The 24,894-nt window shown below is 35.2% G+C and overlaps 1 protein-coding gene across 2 annotated transcripts in view; it reads left to right on the forward strand.

Annotated features, from left to right (window-relative positions):
* The window catches only part of KLHL4 (kelch like family member 4), a 101,545-nt gene continuing 80,008 nt past the window's right edge, over nucleotides 3,358-24,894 (forward strand). Inside the window, exon 1 of one of the 2 annotated variants that reach the window (XM_021079962.1) lies at nucleotides 3,358-3,997. In XM_021079962.1, coding sequence (XP_020935621.1) covers nucleotides 3,576-3,997 — 422 coding nt within the window. In that variant the 5' untranslated portion in view covers nucleotides 3,358-3,575. The remainder of the gene's footprint in view (nucleotides 3,998-24,894) is intronic. The other variant, XM_021079961.1, reaches the window with a different exon arrangement.

Here is a 24,894-nt window from a genome sequence, read left to right on the forward strand (position 1 = left end):
ATGTGCAACTTTTAACAGACAGAAATCTATGACTATGATTATTTTTCTTTAAGTTGTATAACAATATAATTATGGGAAAGAAATAAAACTAAGTATTCCCAAGTACATATGAATAATGTTAACTGCTGAAGTGTCCTAGTAGCTGACTAATTTAACTTGCTGGCCAGAATTTTACTCAGAATGCAACATCAAGAGAGAATATGGCTGCTGAGTTGCTGGGATATTTAAAATGGTTTTCAGGCTTGTTCCTCCACCTGTGTAATCATTAAGTATTTAGAAGGGTATTGTAGCCCATAACCATTATTATGATTTCATTTTAAAATTTCAGCACTTATTGAGACATTAAATTCTGTGATAATAAAATCATTTAGAATTTGTCATTCATTAATTCTACACATACTACATAGTTACTAGATACCAAGGAGATAATAAGGCAATGGGTAGGTAATAATCAATAAAATGTGGTTACTGTCTTCACAGACATCTTTATTTTTGTTTGAATATGTTTAAATCTTACTTTTATAATCAGAAATGTAAAAGGAAACCTCCTGCTTTGTAAAATATTATTCTTTTTTATTATTTTCTAGAAGATCTATATACTTTCTTAGTCATTCTATAATTCTATGTTTAAGATCTACGAAAATGGCCATCATCTACATACTTTAAAAGAGCACATTCTTGTAGGCTCATACAGAGTAATGTACTATCAGTGTTTAGATTTTGAGAGGTATTAGTTACTATTCATCCTATTATAAAAGATACATAGGGACATACACAATTATATCTGAACCATTAACAAGCTCAGGGAACGTATTAGAAAAATAAGGTTGTAGATTCCTAATATCCAAGAAGGTTATTATTTAGACCCCCTTAGATGGCCAATTTAGTGATTCTTCTTGTGCCTACCACATATTATTTGTAATTACATTATAATATTTTATTCATTCTGCTTGATATTTTTAGTTTGCTCACTCTATGCCCAATATTGTGTTTTAGGCACAGTGGGGAATACAAAAGTCTAAGATACATATCTTGACTCTAGGTATTTACTTGGAATGTTATCTATCCAGATAAAAGAAAGGCAAGTCATATTTAGTTGCCAGTACTCATTGTGTCTAGGGTTCATCAGAAGAACTATTTGAGATTCTCTTCAATTATTTATATGCTAAGTACCAGCAACAGACAATGCACTCACCAAGGAGAGATGATAATAAATGCTAACATGGAGGCTTAAGAAGCCTATTGGAAAATAGGGTAGAAAGTTGGAGAAGGGAGTAACCTGTTTATAACTGGTATAAAAAGCAACTATATATCCATCAGTGTGCTTATTAATTTTTTTGTATTAGAAAAGTATAGCTAGCTAGCTAGATGAATAGATAGATAGATACTGATTTATTATAAGGAAATGATTCACATATTATGGAGGCTGATAAGTCCCAAGATCTGTAGTCTGGAAGCTGGAGATCCAAGAGAGCCAATGGTATATTTCCAGTTCAAAGGTCAGCAACTTGAGATCCAGGAAGAGTCAATATTTAAATTTGAGTCTGAAGTCAGGAAAAAAATGATGTCTCATCTTAACGCAGTCAGGCAGGAGGAATTCCCTCTTGTTCAGAATACGTCAGTCTTCTGATTATTTGGGCCTCAACGAGTTATAAGAGGCCCACCAACGTTAGAGAGGACAGTCTACTTAGTCCATTGACTTAAAGGTTAAGCTCAGAGTTCCCGTCGTGGCGCAGAGGTTAATGAATCTGACTAGGAACCATGAGGTTATGGGTTCGATCCCTGGCCTTTCTCAGTGGGTTAAGGATCTGGCATTGTGTGAGCTGTGGTGTGGGTCGCAGATGTGGCTCGGATCCCGCTTTGCTGTGGCTCTGGTGTAGGCCAGTGGCTACAGCTCCAATTAGATCCCTAGCCTGGGAACCTCCATATGCCGAGGGAGTGGCTCAAGAAAAGGCAAAAAGACAAAAAAAATAAAATAATAAAAAATTTAAAAAAATAAAGGTTAAGCTCATCCAAAAACATCCTCACAGAAACACCCAAAATAATTGACCAAATATCTGGGTATCCTGTAGCCCATTCTAGTTGACACATAAATTTACCATTACACCTATCAAAAAAGAGGACAAAGGAGGAGGTATAATTAGATTTATAGAAAACTGCAGGTAAAATACCCCCAAAAACTTAGAAAAAAATATTCATTCCATTCTCCAAGTTTTTTTAAATCCATTGCAAGTAGAAACTTAGAAATTTGTGCAGCCTCTCCATTATGTATGAAGAAACTGATGCAAAAAAGTAAAGTGACTTGTCCAAGATGATACAGCTCATTAACCATAAAGCCAGAGCTAAAATCAAAACCTTATAATTTCAGTATTATTTCAAAGGATACATTGGTACAGTTCCCTCCTTATCATCTATATGCATGATATAGAAGCTTTTAAGTTCAAAGTAAATTGTAAAATGCCATTAGTGAAGGCATTACTGATACATTACTGTCACAGAAACATTTACCTCTGTACAAAGTAGTGATTCTGATTCAGATCTCAAAGTACTTTGTGCACAGTTATTACTGAGTTATGTGACAATTTGGAGTTACTTCAAAACATGCCTTTTGCATCCTCTCATATGGACTTTTGAACAAAGAAAATAGACCTTTAACACTGCCTGTGAAAGTAAAGAGCATGATAAGGAAGTGTTTATTCAGGCAAGGAGCCAGAATGGACTATTAGTTTTCAAGCTTTGGTTCCTGAGAGAGACATTTCTTCTAACCTAACAAGCTTAGAAAAACACTACTCTCTTGCTTGAGGTATAGACTTAAAATACCATTGATACATTCCCTAGTGGGGTGTGTATTTTTAGTCATGAGTAACCATCACTTTGTTATGTTTCTGAATTTGTTCAGATTTTCAAGCAAATATTTCTATAAAGACACTAATATTTTCATGTACTTTGTAAAAATAACTACAAATGTGCACGAGGGGGCTGATGACAAGATGCTTTCTCTTAATTAACTACCTTCAAATTTTCCATAAGAACCTCAAAACAGATCATAATGAATTCTCTGTTACAAATTCTCCTAGGACAAAGTGGCACATTTTTAGAGGTGGGCTGCCAGGAAACAAAATCTGACAGGGGGTTGGGTGAGTAGAATCTAGAAGGAAGGGAGTTTAAACACTTTGCTTTTGCTCACTTAAAAGCTGAAGCTACTGTACTTTAGTAAGGAAGGAGCTGGGTTAGATATTTGTGAGTCCAGGCGGGAGGGCCGGAGTGTGCAAATCTAGCAGCTGGAGTGTGTTGTGGTAGCTGCTTTCCTGTGCTAAGCTGATTTACTTGTTTAAGGTCTGACCTCATCATCCTGTCAGTATGGGTTCCCACCTACACTGTTTGCGGCAGCTTTCTGCTTCAGCTGAAGCCAGAAGTATTCACAGTGTACCACAGACAGCAGGGGAGGGGGGAGGAAGAAAGACTGCTCTCTGCACTTGTGCTTTTGTTAGTCCACAGAAGAGGCAGAGAAACAAGAGATAACAAAGGCTGTTTCCTCTCTGTGAGAGAAGGCTTTTGTCTTTCCTCCTGCAACGATGTCAGTGTCTGGCAAGAAAGAGTTTGATGTGAAACAGATCCTAAGGCTACGCTGGAGGTGGTTTAGTCATCCTTCTCAAGGTTCGCCCAACACTGGAAACTGCCTTCAGCAGGAAGGATATGAGCATAGAGGGACCCCGGTTCAGGGCAGGTTGAAGAGCCACCCTCGGGACAGAAATGGACTAAAGAAAAGCAACAGTCCTGTCCACCACAGCATACTGGCACCAGTGCCAGGACCGGCCCCTGCCCATCAAAGAGCCCTTCAGAATTGGCACCCACAAAACCTAATAGAACATCTTCAAGCAAATGAAGATACTCCTAAAGCAGTTCCAGAGGAGAATTTGTTCAAAAAATCTTGTGAGAAACACTCACAAGATTTGGAGATGATGGCTGATGATAATACAGAAGATTCTACAGCAAGGTAGGAGTTTTCAATCACATAACAAGTCATAAGCCCAGGTTAACTTATCCTCTAAAACTCTCATTTAGTGTTTAATTAAAAGTATTATAATAATCTCTGAATTTGTATGCAGACAATCCGGATCTCCAAGTAGCTCCCCCCCTTTAAGTCTATAAAGGAAAATAGTAATAATACATACATTTTGATAATTAAAGGAAATATCTTTTAGAGTTGTGAGTTTGCTTTTCCTATTCCACTCTGATTCCACTAAGAATTCTGTTTCAGTTCTAAGAGATGTTTATTATAATTGCTGATTTTCTGTAAATATTCTCTGTGACTTGAATGTTCAAATAGTTGTGATTTTTTTTACAAGTGTGATGAATCAAATAGAACCCTTTTCTGACTTTGTCAGTTAGGCCCTCTCTGACAAAGTAAAAGTTCTGACTACTCAGTACATCCTTATCTGTTCCTTTGTACACAGTTGCTATATTGATGCTTGATAAATGTTATCCTTATGTGAGAATATGGAACAGTTTCCTTTGGCATTTGAGATTTATTTCAAGTTGTGTTAGTTTGATAGCTAGTTTGCAATCATAAAAATATTTTGCGTAAAGCAGGTAATGAAAAGCTGCTTGTAGCAGTGAGATCTTAAAGTAGGAAATGGAATATGTCGGCAATTTCAGGACATTAAAACAGAATAAGAAGTGATTAATAAAATTTAGTTTAAGTATATTTCATGAAATATTTGTCTTTATTTTTGAGTCCACTGGTATAGTTTGAGTGGAAGAAAACTGTGTTCCCTTCTCTAATATTGTCTAATGTAATTTAGCCTGTAAATCTTTACTATTTTTTTTTTCTTTTTTCGTTATCAGATTTTATTTCTCCAACATGCTGTAGACACAATTAATGATCTTGGCAATGTAATTAAAATGTAAAAGAGCTATAACAAAAGAAGTATTTTTGAAATGTCTTCAATTTTATGGCAGTTCAACATGAAGCTCTGCTAATTTATTTAGAAATCTGGTTATTTGGTATACTATGTCTCTACATATGTATAGAGGAGAAGGACTAGCAAATTTGTTTCTAGATATGTATTTCCAATATATCTACCTGAAAGTTCCTCACTTCCATAAATTCAAAACATAACATCAATAGAAAAAGCAGGATGACAACATGGCAAAAGACAAAGCAACTATGCAAAATGATGCCTTTATAAGAACTAAGTCTCTGTTGAAATGCAAACATGAAACAATTTTTTGCAATGACTTTAAGTACAATAATAGATTGTGATGCAGATGTCTTAAGAAATAAAATGTGTATATATGAATTTTCCTAAGTATTTTTGTGATTACTCCGGAAAATGCTGTATAACTATTGGGATTGCAGGTTGTATTTAGTAAAATACTTGGACTTTCAAAGTAATATATAATCCATACTTTTAGATTCAGTAGGTTTTCAAATTATCTCCCCTCATCATGAAAAACAGTTTTTAAAACTGCTGAATTTGGAGGTTAATATTAAGTGCATTTGACTCTGTTGTAGGTATAGAAATTTTAATTATCCACTGTGATTTCTTGACAAAATTCTTTGAGGATCCCTAAGTTGATTTTCCAGCATGAGAATATATTAACAATAAATTAGTTGCTAAATGAAAACGCCAGACAAAATGTCAAATGTTAAGTGTCATCAAATAACATTTTTAAAATATATTTCACTTTTTATTTTATTCTTGATTATATGCATATCCTTTAAAAATGTTCTGTTAAATATCCTATAATTACGGTGGAAAGTTAATATTTTCTTAAAACAAATACATGAAGTGGTTTTATATATGTGTCAATGATATTTTAAACAGAAGAGAAGGGGTAAATTAAGGACCTTATTAATTGAAATATAATGTTTATTACTCTATCATTACCCATTGTGAATAGTCTCATCTTGGTTAAGGAGAGTTTGAGAAGGAACTTTCTTATGCCCCACTTTTCTTTTTTTATCTTTTTTTCAAGTTTTATTGAAGTATGGTGATTTACAAGGTTATGATAATTTCTGCAATACAACAAAGTGATTCAGTTCCACATGTACACAAATCCATTCTCTTTCAGAGGCATCTCTTTCAGATAATCTTTTCCCACAGAGATTATCACAGAATATTGGGTGAAGTTCTCTGTGCTTCAAAATTGAGAAGCAGGAGGAAAAGATCCTGCAAAGTTGCAGCAACCTGCCACTCCCTTAACAGAACTCTTGTGGTTAAAAAACAAACAAAAATAGCAGTCAATGTGGAGACTCATCATACTAGTACAAGATGGGCTCTGACACTTGGGGCAAAGTAAGGGTCTTTAAGCCATCCTCTTTTCTACAAATATTACAGGGAACTAGTAGAAAATGGACTAAGTTACTAGCATGTAATATAGTTGAATAAACTACAGTTATTTCTGGAAGAGATGATAAAGTCAAAGTAATAAAGTTATATCAATATATTGGTTAGGGGATTCAAAAATCTAAGTACATTCCTATGTAATTGAATTATAAGTATGTACTTCATTTGGAAGCAGCTCTATATCATGATCCCACCCTGTGAGTATGCACATATCACTAGGCCTGTCATCAGAGGTCTGGGCCCAATTATCATTTTCTTTTTGTTCTGGTTATCTACTAACTCTGCATCTTTGCTTTCCCATATATAACAACCTTGGTCAGTGTCCTTTCTTTTATTTCGTGCCTAGAATTCCAAAATCAAAATATTTTGTTATTATAATTATGCTTTTATATGACAAAATATTAGCTATACAATTTTATATATATATATATTATATATAATGTATATTATGTATTTAAACTGGTTATAAAGAAATGATTGCATAAGTACCCAGATGTATATCAAGGTGTTAAATTGCATTTGCTAAGACAAATGCAGTTATCTCCACATTGTGCATGAGATCATTCAGTGCTGATGACCTGTGCATGGGCCCAGAACAATATGCCCCAGTGCAAAGTTGGAGATTCACAGGGCTGTTTAGTTTTAAGGAATTGGCAAGAATGAGGATTATACCCTCATCCTACCTGTTGGGGCTTTTAGTTTTGTGTAACTTACTGATTGTATGATAGGTGATTTTCTATATCTTTGCCAGTGTTACCCTGTTAGACAAAACTCCAAATTCCCTCTCCACTTGAGCCCTTTCCAATTGTCAAGTGAGTTTGCCTAGAAAAAAAAAGAGCTACTGTCACTGTATACGATCATATCCCAAAGATGGTAGGGATTGAATTAATAAAATTTAGAATTCATTAATAATTCATTCCACAAATATTGAGCACCATTGTGAACTAGGCACACTTCTAGGCACTGGGGATAAAGCAAAACCAAAACAGAGATCCTCTTTTCATGGAGTATACATAAAAATAAACCAAAATATAGTACTTAAGTGGTTGTAAGTAATATGAAGAAAAAATAATTAGGAAAAAAACTAGAGGAGTGAGTGAAGGAATAATCCTTCAGATAGGGAAGTCCTTTCTGATGAGGTAACATATGAGCAGAGATCTTGTGGGAAGCTATGAGAATGTCTGACTCAAGAATTCAAAGCAGGTGTGAGGTTACTGCTGCTGTGCCACAGGGGAACCTCTAATCTTCATCTATCTTTTTCTATTGAAATCAATGCTACATGTCCCCATACAATCCATTGATTAATGTCCAAAACATCCTTAACTGGTGAACTCAAAAATATTCCTTGACCTGTTGTTTTTCATGGTGACTTTAAGATCACAGGCATATTCCATGGCCACAGAGGTGACTTTCCAGCCATCCTGTAACCATGGTGCCATTTTGTCCTCTGGGGATCTGGCTATTCAGTCAGTAGATCAATGCCTCATGTACAGAGGCCCCTGTGCCCTTTGTGAAAATGATATATTTGCTTTCTTAACAAAACAGTTCAGATAAGGCCAAGTATATTGTTTTGTCTTCATCCTCAACACAAATCTATCTGTGATAGGGTATACACTTGGGAAATATTTATGCATAAGAGAAATCTTAAATCTTAAACATTGAAGCTTATTGTAATATCCTTTCTCATGAAGTAGGAAGTAAGGTATGTGGGTATTTATAGGGAAAACTTTCCAAGGAAGACAGAACAGCAATTTCAAGAGCCTTGAGATGGGAGTACGCTTGATATGTTCAAACACAAGGAGGCTAGTGCAGCTGGAGTAGAGTTTTTAAAGGGGAGAGTGGCAGCAGATGGTTTTGGGAAGGTAATACAACATTAAAAATAATAAGTACCCCAAAAAACCTTACAGTACACACACACACACACACAAATAATAATAAGTACATTTTGTAGACATTTTCTATGTGCCAGGCATTAAATACTTTATGTATATTTTCTCATGTTCCCAAGGAAAATCTTTGAATGTAAAAATAGTGTTCACATCTACAGATGATATTTCTTTGAGTATCATTTTGTTGGATATATGTTGTTGTTGTTGTTGCCTATCTTCTTACAAGGCACAAAAAATATGGCTTTCTAAAGTTCAGAGTTAGGCCTGCTTTACTTAATTTTACACTGAATTATTCAGTAGAAACTATCACTTCAAAAGAAAGAATAAGGAACAAACTATAATTTTATTGTTTTTAAGATTAAATCCCTTTGTGGGTTATAAGGTACTGTACAAAATTAAATGTTATTCAATTGCTTTATTAAATTTAGAGCATTTTAACATATAGTTTAAACTTAGTGCAATGATTCACAGCATTTTTAGAGATGGGACTTCTACCAGTGGATTTAAAGCCTTGCTACTCACAGCCACTTTCTTGAGAATGAAGTACCAGGTCTTTATGACTAATTCTTAACGGTGTGGAGTTACATATATATTTAAGTTAACATTAATTAAAATATATTTACTATTTCATAAACTTGGGACTCCTTTCTATGTAGGGATCTGGTGATATGTTTGGGCCATATTTCTTTAAAAACTATGATTTAGCACATATAGTTGTTATTTCTGTTATTTGAAAGACAAGCATTATTTCCTTCTGCATCTGGAAATATAAAGAACTCAAAGTATATGGTATGATTTAATATGTGACCTCAAGAGCAGCATATTAATTACATTGACCTTTACATATTGTTTATATGTTCAGTCAGTACTTTAAATTTTATTTTTTAAACTTGTATATCTCCTTTCTGACTTTTGTAAGACATCAACTTCTTAACACTTATATTTTTTATTTCTTTCCTACGACCTATAAGTGAAAATAGTTTCAATATTATAGATATATATGCCACATGCACACCTACACTTTCATATACATGTGTGTGTGTGTGTGTGTGTGTGTGTGTGTGTGTGTGTGTGTATCAGTGTGAAATTCTTATATTTGAAGAAGACGAAAAACTGAAATCAAGGTGGAAGACTAGGGAACACTGTATCCTTAATAAAGAAACACAAGTCAATATTCTGTAAGATGAACCTGGAACATCCTTAGCCATAAAGTAAGTCCTCAAAAAAAAAAAAAAATGATGGTGGTGTGTCAGAGGGACACAGAAACCAACTGAAAAAAAGCTCCCAGTGGCCAAAGCTCAAACAATTTTAGCAAACAAAAAGTATTATAAATTTAAGTAAAAAATAAACATTCATGGAATTTCCATTGTGGCTTAGCAAGTTAAGGACCTGACATAGTCTCCTTGAGAATGCGAGTTCAATCCCTGGCCTTTCTCAGTGTGTTAAGGATCTAGCATTACTGCAAGCTGCATGTAGGTCACAGATGTGGCTCAGATCTGGTGTTGCCATAGCTGTGGTGTAGGCCTCAGCTGCCGCTCCAATTCAACCCCTAGCCTAGGAACTTGCATATGCCGCAGGTACGACTGTAAAAGGAGAAAAAATTCATAAGTCTGTATGATATAAATAATTAAATACATAAATAAGAGAGAAAAACCAAATCTCTTGTGCAGAAGAATTCCAAATAATTTACATACATACTCTGTCCTCAAGGAGGTAGAGCTAAATACTGTGCCATAATTGGGGGCTTCTTTTCAAAGAGTATGGAAGAGTATGGAAGCATGGTGGGGGAAGAGCACATTTACAGTGGAGAAACCTGAAGAATACTACCTCAGGCAGGTAATCAAGATTAACATTAAAACTGCTCAGTTATGTGACAGTATATACACTTGGTATGATGTGATGAAAATGGCACTCCTGTTCTCTACCTCCATAAAACCCATCATCCCCATCTAAATCCAATCATGAGAAACACACCAGACAAATCCAAATAGGAGGAGATTTTTAAAAATTCCTGGTCTTGACTCCTTGAACTGTCAATGTTATCAAAAACAACATCTGAGAAATTGTCACAACCAAAGAGGAGCCTAAGAAGACATGATGAATAAATGTGACATCAAACAGAAAAAGGACCTTAGATAAAAGCTGAGGAAATCTGAATATAGAATTGACTTTAGTTGATAGTGATGTATCAAAATTGGTTAATTAATTTTAACAAATTTTCCATATCAGTGTAAGATAGTAATAATAGGGGAAATTAGACATGGAGTTTACAGGGACTCTATCATTATACTATCAGATTTTTTAAAATATACAGTATTTTAGCAAAGACTATCCTACTAACTGGGGTTCATAAATCAATACTAGAAGACTACCCAATTGTAAGAACAGTACCTGTTATTTGTTTTGTTTATCTTTGTTCTTTGGCCACTGATTAGGATGCCAAATCAAAATCAATGGGCCATTACCTTCTCCATGCAAAAGTCCCATTTATACATTGACAACAAGATAGTAGCTATTTTATGATGATTTTTATTTTTTCCATTATAGCTGATTTACAGTGTTCTGTCAATTTTCTGATGCACAAGGTGACCCAGTAACACATATATGTATACATTCTTTTTTCTCACATTATCATGCTCCATTGTAAGTGACTAGACATAGTTACCAGTGCTATACAGCAGGATCTCATTGCTTATCCATTCTAAAGGCAATAGTTTTCATCTATTAACCCCAAGCTCCCAATCCATCCCACTCCCTCCCCCTTCCCATTGGCAACCACAAGTCTATTCTCCAAGTCTATGAGTTTCTTTTCTGTGGACAAAGGTTCATTTGTGCTATATGTTAGATTCCAGGTATAAGTGATATCATATGGTATTTGTCTTTCTCTTTCTGACTTACTTCACTCAGGATGAGAGTCTCTAGTTCCATCCATGTTGCTGCAAAGGGCATTATATCGTTCTTTTTTATGGCTGAGTAGTATTCCATTGTGTATATATACCACATCTTCCTAATCCAATCATCTGTTGATGGACATTTGGGTTGTTTCCATGTCTTGGCTATTGTGTATTCATGTGCTGCAATAAACATGCGAGTGCATGTATCTTTTTTAAGGAAAGTTTTGTCTGGATATATGCCAGACAAGAGTGGGATTGCTGGGTCATATGGTAGTTCTACGTACAGTTTTCTAAGGTACCTTCATACTGTTCTCCATAGTGGTTGTACCAATTTACATTCCTATCAACAGTGAAGGAGGGTTGCCTTTTCTCCACACCCTCTCCAGCATTCGTTATTTGTGGACTTATTAATGATGGCCATTCTGACTGGTGCGAGAGGGTATCTTGTGATAGTTTTGATTTGCATTTCGCTAATAATCAGTGATGTTGAGCATTGTTTCAAGTGCTTGTTGACCATCTGTATATCTTCCTTGGAGAAATGTCTATTCAGGTCTTTTGCCCATTTTTCAATTCGGTGGTTGGCTTTTTTGCTGTTGAGTTGTATAAGTTTTTATATTTTAGAGATTAAGCCCTTGTCAGTTGCATTGTTTGAAAGTATTTTCTCCCATTCTGTAAGTTGCCTTTTTGTTTGCAACAAGATAGTATCTTAAAGGCAAGCATAGGGAAATCAGCTAAAGTTCTGACAACATCTTAAAACTACATGCAATTCAATTCCTATCCTCACAGTACTGATTTTGGTTGTCATTTGGAATGGAGTAAATTTTAAAGGCATAGAAACAAATAAGTCCATAATTTGGTATGAAGATACTCCTTTTAATTTAATCATTCCAGAACACCTTGGATTCTTACAAAGTGGAATATATTCATTGGTGTTTCAAATGCAAACATATCCTGTCACTTTTTTTTCTATTTCTTTATATTGCTGTCTGTTATTTGTCTCTCAGGAGGAAAACAATAATGACACACATAAGACAAGCACCCTTATATAAAAATATTTATTCCTTCATGATAAAATGAAAAATATAGCCATTGGGTATATTTTATTCATGGGCACTCTGTTCCATTATAATTATAGTTTCACTAAAGAGAATGGACAATGTGCATCCCTAGTGGCTGAGAAATAAGATTTATTAAATATACTGAAAAAAATTGAAGAAAATATAACGAAGAATGAAAAAATGGAAATCAAATAGTTTTCATTATCTGACGTAGGATGGAACAGGTATTACTGAAATTTTATCCAAAAACCATTTCATAAGGTTTTACTCTGAAAACACTGTAAAATTTGTATTTTCCAAATCAATATATAGATATAATACTTACATGTTACTAGCATTTTCACTGGAGAGAGCAACACCAGTGATATGTTTTTTGAAACTATTAGAAGTGATTCCTTTGTTACTCCTGGTTAACCTTTTGTAGCCTGTTACTATTAGTCAAAGTGACTTATCCTTTACATGTTTCAAATATTAATGTACAGGATGGAGACCTGCCCTCCTTACACCCTATCTATTGTTATTGCTTCTTCAGGAGACATACTAAACTCCTTGCAATTTAAATGATTGGTTCTTGATCATTCCACTGCTAGCTCACTCAATAGAAGCTGTGTGTCAAGTATTTTGCCCACATTTCCCCTGTAAAACTAGATTGCTGTTAGCCCAATGGCATGTAGATACCTTTTTTTGGCTAACACTAATCACATTAGCTATAACAGTACTAATAAACAACTGCATGTGTAGCAGACAGTCACATAAAACTTCAGGCAACATGGCTATTTAATTTAGTCTGAATTCTGTTGTAACATTCAACAAGCCAGTTGCTTAACTAAGATGTTGATGTTCATTCGTTTCCTCCATTCAGCAAGTGGTTTTTGAATCTCATCTGTATGCATTATGCTTTCTTAGGCACTCTAAAGATGAAAAGATAAGTAATAGTGCTGATTCCACTAAGGGTTACAGTACTAATGGTGAGTTAAAGTGCATTCACTTGGAAGGTTTTATGGCAAAATTGTATTGCAAAAACAGTTTAACTTGTTTGGTCTTAAACTGTTTTTTGCAATACAGTTTTGAGGGAACATTATAAATCAACTTATATTTTAATAAATTTATTTTTAAAAGTTGCTTGGTCATTGAAACCAATAAGCATTCAAAGACAAGTAATGATTCTTACCAGAGCAACCTTAGAATGCTTCATAGAGGAGCATGATTTGAGATGAATCTTAAGGATGGATATAGTTTTTTTGCTTTATTTTTTTCTTTTTTGGGCGCACCCACGGCATATGGAAGTTCCTGGACCAGGGATAGAAGCTGAGCCCCAGCAAGATCCTTAACTCACTGTACCACAGTGGGAAGTCCAGAATGGATAGCGTTTTGATACAGATATAGGGAAGAATGTGGTGAGAAGAAAAATGGAAAAATATAGGATTTGGCATATGGAGTACCCATTTAGGATATTTAGCTATAACATGTATAATACTTTTAGCAAGGTCTAGTTGAATGGGATTCTGGGACTCTGAACAGTTCACTAATAATACATTTGAATAAGTGATTTTTAATTTTTAAAAATGTCTTTTAGGTTTATTTTATTTTTTATTGTGGCAAGATCACTTACCATGAGATCTATACTCTCAACAAAATTTTAAGTACAAAATAGACGTAAAGTTGTATAGCAGATCTCTAGAATCTTTTCATATTGCATAATTAAAACTATACTTATTTGATAGCAGTTCCCCATTTCCCCACTCCCTCCAGTCCCTGGAAACCACCATTCTACTCTGTTTTTATGAGTTTGATTATTTTATGTACTTCATATAAGCGAAATAATATAATCTTTGTTCTTCCTTGACTGGCATATTTTACTTAGTGTGATGGCCTCCGGGTTCAATCATGTTCCATATGGCAGGATTTCTCAGAGGTGAATAATACTTACTCTATTATATGTATATACCACATTGTTTTTATATATTCATCCATTTATGGACACTTAGCTTGTTTTCATGTCTTGGATATTGTGACTAATGATGCAATGAATGTAACAGTGAAGATATCTTCTCAAGAACCTGATTTTGATTTTTTTTAATATATACACAGAATTGGGATTACTGGATCATATAGTAGGTTTATTTTTAATTTTTTTGTGGGGGGGAAGCTCCAAACTGATTTCCATAGCAGCTGCACCATTTTACATGCCTACCAACATTGTACAAATGTTCCCATTTTTCCACATCCTTTGCCAACATTTGTTATCACTTGTTTTTTTTAAACTGCTGTTTCTATTTTTTGTAGTAGTTCTTATAACAGGTATGAGATGATATCTCATTGTGTGTTTGATTTGTATTTCCCTTAGTGATTAGTGATGTTGAACACCTTTTTATGTACTGTTGGCTATCTATATGTCTTCTATGATGAAATGTCTACGTTCTTTGCCCATTTTTAAATCAGGTTATTTGTGTCTTTGCTATTGACTTGTATGAGTCCCTTATATAGTTTAAATATTAAGCCTTAGCAGATAGACAGTTTATTAATATTTTCTTCCATTTTATAGGTTGTCTTTTCATTCTTGATTATTTCCTTCGCCATGCAGTTACTTTTATGTAGATGTACTTCCACTGGTCTGTTTTTGTTTTTGATGCGTATGCTTTAGTGTTATATCCAAAAAATTATTGCCAAGACAATTGTCATGAAGTTTTTCCTTTGCGTTTTCTGCTACAAGTTTTACACCTTCATGTCTTACATTAAAATCTTTAATCCATTGTGAGTTGGTTTTGTGTATGGGATGAGGTCCAATTTCATTATTTTGCACGTAGATATCCAGTTTTCCCAACACCATTGTTGAAGAGGTGTCCTTTTCCCATTGCGGATTCTTGACACTCTTGCAAAAGATTTCTATTAAAAAATTACATTGAGATTTTGATAGAGATTGTACTGAATCTGTAGAAAGATTTGGGATTTATGGGCATTTTAACAATATTAATTTTTCCAATCCGTGAACATAGAGTGTCTTTCCATTTATTTGTGTCATTTAATTTTTTTAATCAATGTTTTATAATTTTCACTGTACAAGTCTTTCATCTTCTTGGTTAAGTTTATTCCTAAGTGCTTTATTCTTTTTGACACTTTTGTAAATGGGATTGTTTTCTTAATTACCTTTTTAGGTAGGTCGTTTTTAGTGTAGAGCAGAAAAGATTATTTTTCTATTTAGAGGCACACCCTTGGCATATGGAAGTTCCCAGGCTAGGGGGTCTCATTGGAGCTACAGCTGCTGACCTATGCCAGAGCCACAGCCACGCAGGACTCGAGCCGAGTCTGTTACCTACACCACAGTTCACAGCCACACCAGATCCTTAACCCACTGAGGGGGGCCAGGGATAAAACCTGAATTCTCATGGATTCTAGTTTGGTTCATTACTGCCTAGCCACAATGGGAACTCCCAGAAAATATTTTTACATGTTGGTTTTGTATCCTGCAACTTTAATGAATTTGTTAATGAGTTCTACTGTTTTTTTTTTTTTTTGAGGAAGCTTTAGGGTTATCTAAATATAAGAGCATGTCGTCTGAAAACATAGATAATTTTTCTTCTTCCTTTCTGATTTGGATTACTTTTTTTTGGCTATGCCCATGGCATGCAGAAATTCCAGGGCCAGGGATTGAACCTTTGCCACAGCTGCTACTAGAGCTAGAGAAGTGACTGTGCCAGATCCTCAACCTGCTGAGTGACCAGGGAACTCCTTGGATGACTTTTATTTCTTTTTATTCTCAATCACTCTGGCTAGGACTTCCAGTATTATATTGAATAGAAGTGGCAAGAGTGCATATCCTTGACTTTTTCTTGACCTTGGAAAAAAGCATGCACATTCATTTTTTTCACCATTAAATATGATGTTAACTGTGGACTTTTCACATATTACCTTTATTATGTTAAGGTAAATTCCTTCTGTTTCAGTTTATTTGGAGGAATGATGATGTTTTAAAAGTCTTATCTTTTACCTTGTTTTCAAATTTTATTGTAATGAATAAGACATTTATATCATCTATTAACAAGCTATTTACATCTTTTCAGGAGGCCGTGAAATTATATATTAATCATATAAAAAAAGACCATACAAGTTTTAGGACATTCATATTGAGTACAATTACAATTGTATTGAGGAATATAGTACTTTAACTGGAAAAGTATTTCTTTTGAAAAATTAGTTATAAGAACAATCAGAGAAATGTTGTTGTATTTCCTTGGGATAGTTTCTTTAATCTTGAACTTTTATTATTAAATTCTGTACACAGGAAGACTACAATACAGATTACATATGCTTGAGAAAAAAATGTTATTTTTCAGAACTGTCAAAATATTCCACGTTATTATATTTTAAAAGGCAAGATAATTCTTTTGTGGCACAGTGGGTTAAGGTTCTGGCATTGTCACTGCAGCAGCTTAGGTCACAGTTGTGGCACAGGTTTGATCTCTGGCCTGGGATTACATTAACCTTATAATCTTCCACGTGTAATGAACTTTATTAAGTTCTTTGAAAAGATGACAGAGAATTAAAAACAGAGAATTACCCTTATGGAGTTCATAATTCAGTTGGAATGGAAAAAAGCGCCTTCCCAATCAAAGTTTTGAAAGCAGTTATAAGACTACCCAGGATAATTAAGATGGAGCTAGGGGTAATGGCTCAAGCCATCTTGAAATGCAAACATAGAACAGTTAATCCAAGAATAGAAACAAATTTCAACCACATGGAACATTTTTATTAATTTGAATTTTTCAAACCCCCAAAGAAAATAACCCATGAGAATTTACCATCACTGTGAATCCTCAGCTCTCAAGTGAGCTATTTTGAAGGCTGGACAATGATTACTAATACAATGCTATATATACTATAGATACTTATTGATCATACTGATTATATTCTGACATATTGTCTGCAGTCCTACCTTTCCTTCTCAGTTCCCAAAACTAATGCATTTCTCTTACTTTCTCTTTCACTATTTTTTTTTTGGCACATGAGGATTGTTCTCTTTATCTTCTATGTTTTCTTTGCTTTCTGTATGCGCTAATACATTAACAGTACATAAGTCCTTTCAGAATTTTTATACCTGTTTAGCATTTCACATGTTATCTTACTTGTAAAAGAAAAATAACAACAAATGTCCAGCAAAAATAAAATAAATAAATTGTGGTGTATTTATAAAACAAAATATATTTTTTAAAAAGTACATATGTCTGGAGTTCCCAAGATGGTGCAGCAGAAACAAATCCGACTAGGAACCATGAGGTTTTGGGTTCAATCCCTGGTCTTTCTCAGCAAATTAAGGATCTGGCATTGCCGTGAGCTGTGATGTAGGTCTCAGACTTGGCTCGGATGCTGTGTTGCTGTGGCTTGGCAGATGCCTTCAGCTGTAGCTCCAATTGGACTCCTAGCCTGGGAACCTCCATATGCTGTGGGTGCAGCCCTTAAAAAAAAAAGTGCATATGTCAAAAATTGTAATCCCAAGCAAAAACAATAAAAAAGGAAAATGGTTTATTGTCATTTTAAAGTGAGCTAAAAAATGAAATGAAAAATTAATCTTTTCTCTACAAATTATGAATCTAAGATAATTAATATATCAAGTAATCACCTTTCAGAAGCATTTAACTGGTCTTAACTTGGATTGCTTAAGGATAAAGAAAATTTGATAGCAATTAGCATACATCTTGCTAATGTATCAAGATCAAGATTATTTTTATTTCTGTATAAAGTATTCTTACATACGCTTGAACTTGCTACATATGAACAAAGCAAGTACATATGGTGTAATTATTTTCATAATTATTGCATATCTGAAGAAATAATGGGAGTTCCTGTTGTGGCTCAGTGGTTAATGTACCTGAGTAGTATCCATGAGGACGTGGGTTCAATCCCTTGCCTCACTCAGTGGTTTAAGGATCCGGCATTGTTGTGAGCTGTGGTGTAGGTCGCAGACGCAGCTCTGATCCAGAGTTACCGTGGCCGCGGCATAGGTTTGCAGCTGCAGCTCCGTTTTGACCCCTAGCCTGGCTATCTCACATGTCATGGGTGCATCCCTAAAAAGACAAAAGACACACACAAAAAAAAAATAAGAAAAAGGAAATTTATTCTCTGAATTTTTTTTGTCTTTTTTAATTTGATTGAAGTGTCAGTAATAGTTGCACATTTACATATATCTTAGGATTTTCAGACGCGGCTGGGATCCTGCGTTGCTGTGGCTCTGGTGCAGGCCAGTGGCAACAGCTCCAATTAGACCCCTAGCCTGGGAACCTCCACATGCTGTGAGAGTGGCCCTAGAAACGGAAAAAAAAAAAAAAAAAAAGTGCCTGTGTTAAGCTGATTACAGAATTTCTTGGAATTAAATATTTGAAATAACTGGAGTTCCCGTCGTGGCGCAGTGGTTAACGAATCCGACTAGGAACCATGAGGTTGCGGGTTCGGTCCCTGCCCTTGCTCAGTGGGTTAACGATCCGGCGTTGCTGTGAGCTGTGGTGTAGGTTGCAGACGCGGCTCGGATCCTGCGTTGCTGTGGCTCTGGCGTGGGCGGTGGTACAGCTCCGATTCAACCCCTAGCCTGGGACCCTCCATATGCTGCGGGAGCGGCCCAAGAAATAGCAACAACAACAACAACAAAAGACAAAAAGACAAAAAAAAAAATATATTTGAAATAACTTTGACATTTTATTTGATTTTTTAAATTTTTTAAATTATAGTTGATTTACAGTGTTGTGCCAATTTATGCTGTACAGCATAGTGACCCAGTCATACATATATATATATATATATCTTCTTTTTTATCATACCATCTTCAATCGTGCTTTATCCCAAGTGATTGTATATAGCTCCCTGTGCTGTAGAGTAGGATCTCATTGCTTGTCCATTCTGCATGTAATAGTAGAATTTGCATCTACTAACCCCAAACTACCCATCCATCCCACTCCTCCCCCCTCCTCCTTAGCAACAACAAGTCTGTTCTCTATGTCTGTGAGTCTGTTTCTGTTTTATAGATAGGTTCATTTGTGCCATATTTTATATTCCACATATAAGTGATATCATGTAGTATTTGACATTTTAAATTAGATAACTGCTACATCAAAGATATAAATTAGGACATATTACAAACCTTTGTATCATAAAAATAGTTATTATTGTGTTCATTCTACTGTTTACAGAAAACACCTAAAACATACATTCAATTCAGGAGTAGATGTTTTAGTCTATAAATTGTCACCACACAGGGCTTCTCCATACACTCAGTTCAAGCCAAGGCAAGAGGTTTCCCTGGTCAGGAATCATCTACTCTTTTGGCTTTCGCTTCACTCTTGATTCTGCTAATCAAGAACTGAATGAGACCATATTTATGGGGCTATTTTAAAGTAGATCATTTTTGCAACTTTATTCAAAACTGTAAACCAGCTATAATGGAAAAAAACAAAAATCATTATATAAAAAATGAGGCAATTCAAATTACACAAAAACAATTTAGGCTCTATTCCCTTATTTTCCTTTCAGCAATGTAAAATTGGTGATAAATATATCTATGTAAAACCTTTAAAATAACTTTTAAAATTATCCTTCAATTTTTTTCTTCTTCAAGCCCAATTGTCAGAATTGATATAAGATCTTAAAATCCCCTTTCTTGCCCTCTGGGTAATTTAGTCTGCTGACAGCTATACAACTAGCAAGGGTCTGACTATCACAGATATTTTTTTTGTGTTGAAAGAGGCTTGCAAAAATAAATGGATAAAAATTGGTGGTTTTACTCAAAGTTCTGTGCCATTAAGACGAGAAGAAAATACTGCCAAAAACATTAAAATTTGTGAAACATCTAGTATTGCTTCCGTTCAAGCTCAAATAGTAGGTATTTCCTCTTGCATAAAACCTATTTCTTTTTATCCTTCCAGCATAGCATAGATTTCACAGGTGCATGAGAATTTATGTCATTATTTAGCTAAAACATCAATCTGCCTAAAAATGTGGAAAAGGCTCATATGGGGGAATATTCTTTGCAAAATTAACAAGTTGTTTTTCATTTTCTTTCATTTTGAATGAATAAAATGATAGTCCTTCTAATGTTGTATTAGAGTTGTATTGGAGTTCCCTTTGTGGCTCAGGGATGAGGTTGTGGGTTCAATCGCTCAGTGGGTTAATGATCCGGTGTTGCCATGAGCTCTGGTGTAGGTCGCAGACTCAGCTCAGATCCGGCATGGCTGTGGTGTAGGCTGGCAGCTGTATCTCCAATTAGACCCCTAGCCTGGGAATATCCATATACCACTAGTGCTGCCCTAAAAAGCAAAAAAAGAAAAAAAAAAAAAAGGAGTTCCCGTCATGGCTTGGTGGTTAACGCACCCCAACTAATATCCATGAGGATGTGGGTTCGATCCCTGGCCTCAGTGGGTTAAGGATCCCGTGTTGCTGTGGCTGTGGTGTAGGCCGGCAGCTGTAGCTCTGATTCGACCCCTAGCCTGGGAACCTCCATATGCCATGGATGTGGCCCTAAATAGACAAAAGACCAAAAAAAAAAAAAAAACTAAAAAAAAAGTTCAAAAAAAAAATAAACTGTATTGATAGTTAATTAAGTCATTCTTAAATAGCTTGATCACAGCATACTTTTAAAATATAGTTTATCTATACATAGAACTTCCATATGACCCTGCAATCCCACTCTTGGGCATCTATCCGGACAAAACTCTACTTAAAAGAGACACGTGCGCCCGCATGTTCATTGCAGCACTATTCACAATAGCCAGGACATGGAAACAACCCAAATGTCCATCGACAGATGATTGGATTCGGAAGAAGTGGTATATATACATAATGGAATACTACTCAAACATAAAAAAGAATGACATGATGCCATTTGCAGCAACATGGATGGAACTAGAGAATCTCATCCTGAGTGAAATGAGTCAGAAAGACAAAGACAAATACCATATGATATCCCTTATAACTGGAATCTAATATTCAGCACAAATGAACATCTCCTCAGAAAAGAAAATCATGGACTTGGAGAAGAGACTTGTGGCTGCCTGATGGGAGGGGGATGGAGTCGGAGGGATCGGGAGCTTGGGCTTATCAGACACAACTTGGAATAGATTTACAAGGAGATCCTGCTGAATAGCATTGAGAACTATGTCTAGATACTCATGTTGCAACAGAACAAAAGGTGGGGGAAAAATGTAATTGTAATGTATACATGTAAGGATAACCTGACCCCCTTGCTGTACAGTGGGAAAATAAAAAAAAATTATATAAATAAAAAATAAAAAATAAATAAATAAATAAAATAAAATATAGTTTAAAGATGTTTTCAAAAATTAGAATCTAAACATGTATGTCTATTTTTTAAATTTTACACCAAATCACATATATTAATTTATAAATAAATAGAAACAATTTCTTTTGTTTGTTGAATGATGATTGTTTAATTCTGAAATTGTATCTAAGAAGCATTTATAAGCTAATGGACTATTAAGCATTTTTAATGATTAATGCATTTGCATCTTTATATTTTTTTTTCTTTTTTTTTTTTTTTTTTTTTGCTATTTCTTTTGGCCGCTCCCACAGCATATGGAGGTTCCCAGGCTAGGGGTCTCATCGGAGCTGTAGCCACCGGCCTACGCCAGAGCCACAGCAACGCGGGATCCGAGCCGCATCTGCAACCTACACCACAGTTCACGGCAACGCCGGATCGTTAACCCGCTGAGCAAGGGCAGGGATCGAACCCTCAACCTCATGGTTCCTAGTCGGATTCGTTAACCACTGCGCCACGACGGGAACTCCTGCATCTTTATATTTTTAAGGCTCTCCTTATTTTTCACTGATGTATACAGTTACCATTAGTGAAGTACACTGAAAGCTCTGAAGCATAGGATACATGAAACATTTATTAATAGTAGTAAAAATGGTGTACATTGTGACATCAGAACACACTCTATTGAATTTAAGCCTGTTTATTTTTATGTATTTATTTTTTATGGCCACATCCTCAACATATTGAAGTACCCAGGCTCCAGGCTAGGGGTCCAGTCAGAACTGCAGTTGCCTGCCAACACCATAGCCACAGCAACACCAGATCTGAGCTGCATCTGTGATCCACACTGCAGCTTGTGGCAATACAGGATCCTTATCCCACTGAGCAAGGCTGGTGATAAAACTCTCATCCTCATGGACACCATGTCCTAACCTGCTAAGCTACAGTGGGAACTCCAGCCTCCTTAATTTATTTCATTTGTAAAATATCTTTGTGTTGAAACATCTTGATCACTCATCTTTGCTACCGCTATGTTATAGTGCTGTTTCCCAGAAGGCATGGATTCATTCTTTTTTTTTTTTTTTTTTTTGTCTTTTTATCTTTTTGCCTTTTCTAGGGCCGCTTCCACTGCACATGGAGGTTCCTGGGAACCTAATCAGAGCTGTAGCCTCCGGCCTACACCAGAGCCACAGCAACGCAGGATCTGAGCCCCGTCTGCAACCTACACCACAGCTCAGGGCAATGCCGGATCCTCAACCCGCTGGGCAAGGCCAGGGATCGAACCCACAACCTCATGGTTCCTAGTTGGATTCGTTAACCACTGCGCCACAACGGGAACTCCCATGGATTCATTCTTGTATGTAATCGAAAGAAATAAAACTCATTATTTCTAATAAAATACTATCTCTTCTCCCTACCTCCATCGCCCTAAAAAGAAGAATGGCTCTTGAATTTTTAATTCCCTAAGAGAGCCTTTGAGGTAAAAGTCACACTTACACTGCTGAAAAATAATGAAGTGAATATTGTGGATAAAAGAGTAAACTAAAGACTTCCAGCTTTTTTCCCAGCCTTTTTTCTTTAGTTGATATGTAGGAACCAAGAGGTCATTGACTTGGTGCAACTTGTCCTTTAAAAACACACCTCTTTTGCATCATTTTTTGTTACTGATCGCATGTGATATTTGTCTTTCACTGTCTGACTTACTTCAGTTAGTATGATAATTTCTAGGTCCATCTATGTTGCAGCAAATAGCATTATTTTATTCTTTTTTATGGCTGAGAAATAGTCCAATGTATATGTGTACTACATCTTTATCCATTCCTTTGTTGGTGGGCATTTAGATTGCTTCCATGTCTTTGCTATTGTAAATAGTGCTGCAATGAACTTACAAAACAGAAACAGACTCAAAGACTTTGAAACCAAATTTGTGGTTACCAAAGGGGAAATGTGGGGCAGGAGGGATAAATTAGGGGTTTGGAACTGACATATACACACCATTATATATAAAGTGGGTATCAAGGACCTACTGTATAGCACAGGGCAATCTACTCAATACTAAGTAATAACCTATATGGGAAAATAATCTTAAAAAGAACGAATGTATACATATAGCTGAATTATTTTGCTGTACACTTGAAACTAAAATACTAAGTCAACCATACTCCAATAAAATTTATTTTTAAAAAGTATCTTTGATTACATCAAGAAGACATAAAACAATAGATAATTTTTATTTATAGTATTAATTTGAATTCTAAGGAATAATTACTCCAGTGATTTTATTTTTTATATTTCTAATGATTTTCTAATTTTTCAACTTTGAATGGAAATTCAGGAATGACTCTATGACCTTCATCTCAGAAGTCCCATAATAGTATTCAACCTACACACACATACTTCCTAAAAAAGGTCAAGCTTTCAAAAACCATATCTTCTTGTCAAGGCACAGCTAAATCAATATGATTTGTTTTACTAATGAAATGCTCAAATAAATCTTAACTAGCTTAAATAGCATGCATGCCCTTCAGATTTTTCTTAAGTATTTAAAAATATTTCTATATTTATTTAATTATTTTTGTCAATAGCTGTAGTCTCATTCTTCTCATTTAATGGAAACTAAGAGCACATGGCCAGAAAAAAAAAAAAAAAAAGGTGATGTGGGGAATTTTCCTAATTATTTGGTTTTTATAATTCATCCAGGTATTCTAAGAAGTGACTCCAGAGTGCTACAGAAGTCAAAATGAATTAGAAGGAGAGTCTAATCGGAGCTCCAAACATGTTCTGGATGACTATATCATAAAGCCAGGGTTGCATCATGAACCAACTATGTCAAAAAGATTGTGTCTACATACCTGATTATGAACTATCAGTATTACTGACATTTATTTCTAGAAACTACTATATTTTACCCACTAATGCTTGCTAGGTATGGTAATTTAATTAACAGAGCAATATCATAAGTTGAGACAACAGAATTGGCCTTGAAAAAATTGGCAGTTAATTTTTGAGGGGACTATTACTGTATAGTGTTAGACATATAACTAAAAAAGAAAATGATTTGGAAGTTTCTATTTAGTAAATTCTACTCATACTAATCACATTGGGAATTCAAAATTTGAATTCATTTAATTTTATTTCTCTAAAGATGTTTATTTTGTGGAACCCTGCTAGAGTCCCAGGCTGAAATATAAAGGAAAGCCCCAAATTCTGCTACTATGTATATCACTCATGAGGTTTTGAGTGCGAGATTCACCTAGTTCTACATCCTTCACCCTCATGTCTCTGCTTTTCTCTTCTCAAATGACAGGGAGTTATGTGAGAGAAAACTTGGAAAGTACAGAAACAATACCACAGATCCCAAAGCCAGACCTATTCTTTTATTTGAGTTGCTTCTCTTGCTGGACATTGTTACCCAAACCTTTAACTTTCGCAGATTTCATT

Source organism: Sus scrofa, chromosome X, assembly GCF_000003025.6.
Source record: "Sus scrofa isolate TJ Tabasco breed Duroc chromosome X, Sscrofa11.1, whole genome shotgun sequence".
Taxonomy (NCBI): domain Eukaryota; kingdom Metazoa; phylum Chordata; class Mammalia; order Artiodactyla; family Suidae; genus Sus; species Sus scrofa.